The following is a 2,811-nucleotide window of genomic DNA, read 5'->3' on the forward strand; positions in this document are numbered from 1 at the left end:
TCATGTAGCCAGAGACGTCACGGTGGCGAGGCCAGTACCCCAATGGTGTGGTGAAAGGCTTTCCAAACACGTACTGCAGGTCATCAGCGTGGTCGGCTCCCATCCAGCCGGGTAAGGGCCTACCAATACCCCCCAAACGGTTGGGCTGAGAGAAGAGGTACGAGTAGGTACGGCCAGTTCTTTGGTAAGACAAGGAGAGAAAGGGGATGATTACCACAAACGGGCCTAAATAAAAATAGAGTGTGATAACAACAATTATTCTTTTCATTGGTAAATAAAAGTGAATTCATTAATTGATACATAAAAATCTATTTAAAGTAATTAACTTAATTTGTATTTAAATTATGAAATCAAATATATGTAATATAATTATCATTCCATTTTACTATATTGTGGCATTTAATCATTAAAAAGATAAAGTTGCTGACCGCTGAATAAAAAGATTTTTTTAGGCCTACATAAAAAAGATTCTAAGTCTATTAATTCATGTGTCAAATTGCTTCTGTTTTACAGTTTTATTTAATTTATCCACACTTAAGAAGCTGCTGTGACACACTTAAAAAAACACAAGGAAATAAAGGACCTCATTTTGTCCAAACGGTTTTCCCTTAAAAATAAACTGACAGCAACATCAGTACAGCAAGATCTTATTCTCACGTGGCGTTGGCAGCATGAAGGTAGAGGGCCGCCTGGGTAGGAACCAGGAAGATGTAGTCTGTTCCAATCCCCACAACGGTTTTCTTGATGGTCTCGCTGCTGGGGTTTGAGCCCCAGGTGGAGGTGTATGTGGAGTAAGCGTTGTCCAAACCAGCATTGCCCTTCTCCTTAGTGTAGGAAGCCAGGAGCCTCTTTACGTCCTCACTGCAATCAGGTAGGTTTGGAAATGAGGTCTGATAAGACACCATAGCAACACACTTCTAACAAGAGTAGAGTATTGTTCTTGGTAGATCCATTCACAATTGCCCTTTTTCATCAAGTTAGACTGTGATCAAATGTCTTACACTCACATAGGAGTGTCCACCAAAGGGGAGTTGATTGAGGGAACATCTAAACCAGTAAACAGGTGTCCATCCATGTCGTTGACTCCGGCGATGTAGTCGATGGCAGCGGCATTGTGGAACAGTTTGGAAGGCTCATCCGGCAGGAAGTCCCCATCAATCACAGGAGACAGAAACAGGTTCCATACAAGTGGGTCTGACAGAGACAGACACAACCAGACACTACTGTATGAACACTACTAACTGTCTGTTTTATAATTGACATTTTAATTTCCCATATGCTATATCTGCTATAGGTCCGAAAAGAACTCGTAGTAATTTGGTAAATTATGCTTTAAATATGTCCATAAATCTAAACTCTCAAAATTAACAGAACGAAAGCGCTAATCAATCAATCAAAATTGCTAGTTTGGTTGAAACACATCAGTACCATCAAAAAATGCTATTTAATTAAGTTGAGGATATTGGGGTAAATATAATCTAATAAATATCTCCTGCAGCAGCACAATTCCTCCAGTGGGGTGCCATGTAACCATTGCTGAAGAAGGGGGCATAACAAGAGGATTTTTTCATCTATTCATTACTCTGGTAGAAAGCACCACAATGTCTAAAATGAAAACATAAACGTGGTTATGTGGAGTGTAGTCCTTACGGTCGGGTGAGCTGGACAGACTGAGAGAGCCGGCCAACGTAAGGAGAGCAGGATCAGTCATCTTCAAACAGGGAGCCATGTTTTGATCTGTGGGGCAGTTGACCTTTATAGCGACCTGGGGAGAGGGTTTAAATCATCTTTAATTGTTTCATAGTCCTGACTTTATCTACACATTTAAATTAACTGTTCCGAAGAAGTGTTAAAATAAAACGAGAAGCTGTTGTGTACCTCCTCAGCGAACCTGCGGGGGTTCTTATTAATAGCCCATGGGCAAAGGGCAACCCCGCTCTGGGAGATGGCTCTCTTGAACAGACCTTTGTTGTGGGGAGTGAGAGTCTGTGGGCAGATAATAATTTGTTTGATTTTTTATAAATGAAGTTAGATTCAATTTATTTTACCTTCATATAGTGTATTTATACAGTGTGTAATCAACCTATCATCCCACATAACGAGTTAGACACCTGGAAAAAAAAGCTTCTTCTTACCTGGAAGCTGACGCTAGCTGCACCTGCAGACTCTCCAAAGACGGTGATGTTGTCAGGGTCTCCTCCAAACGAGCGGATGTTCCTTTTCACCCAGGAGATGGCGGCATGCTGGTCCCACAGGCCGTAGTTTCCTGAAGTGGATCAAACATTTCTCTCAGTCAGAATGACTTATTTAATGGAACAATGTGTAAAATGGCGGACAGGTCAACATTTTCTAGGTTGAATTTTGTCAAAAACAGATTGAAACTGCCACCTACCGGGTAAGTCAGAGTCTCCAGTGCTCAGGAAGCCCATAGTGCCCACACGGTATCCCAGTGTCACCACAATCACATTTCCTCTGTCTGCAATCTCCTGCCCGCTGTAAAGATAGTTGTCCAGGAAGTTAGCACCCATCGAGCCCCCAGCCAGGAAGCCTCCCCCATAGATCCAGACCATGACCGGCAGATCAGTGGACACTAGGAGACAAATAGAATGAGAACCAGTTGTAGAGTGTAGATATAACATGGATGACTCTCTGTAGGCTTCTCTCAGTCTTTACCTTTACTGCCGTGAGGAACCCAGATGTTAAGGTAAAGACAGTCCTCACCGCCTCTGGTGTCGGACATCAAGAGATTCACCTGAATGCATCTCTGCCTGTACTCAGTGGCCTTCAGAATACCTGATTAGAGACACACAC

At 42.5% G+C, this 2,811-nt stretch overlaps 1 protein-coding gene across 1 annotated transcript in view; it reads right to left on the bottom strand.

Annotated features, from left to right (window-relative positions):
* The window catches only part of LOC117959531 (bile salt-activated lipase-like), a 4,440-nt gene that overhangs the window by 602 nt on the left and 1,027 nt on the right, over positions 1 to 2,811 (bottom strand). The window contains exons 3-10 of the mRNA XM_034896735.1: positions 2,674 to 2,793; positions 2,393 to 2,590; positions 2,136 to 2,266; positions 1,879 to 1,986; positions 1,651 to 1,765; positions 1,008 to 1,194; positions 658 to 861; positions 5 to 179 (exon numbers count right to left, since the gene is read on the bottom strand). Of these exons, the coding sequence (XP_034752626.1) occupies positions 5 to 179; positions 658 to 861; positions 1,008 to 1,194; positions 1,651 to 1,765; positions 1,879 to 1,986; positions 2,136 to 2,266; positions 2,393 to 2,590; positions 2,674 to 2,793 (1,238 nt within the window). The remainder of the gene's footprint in view (positions 1 to 4; positions 180 to 657; positions 862 to 1,007; positions 1,195 to 1,650; positions 1,766 to 1,878; positions 1,987 to 2,135; positions 2,267 to 2,392; positions 2,591 to 2,673; positions 2,794 to 2,811) is intronic.

Source organism: Etheostoma cragini, chromosome 16, assembly GCF_013103735.1.
Source record: "Etheostoma cragini isolate CJK2018 chromosome 16, CSU_Ecrag_1.0, whole genome shotgun sequence".
NCBI lineage: Eukaryota > Metazoa > Chordata > Actinopteri > Perciformes > Percidae > Etheostoma > Etheostoma cragini.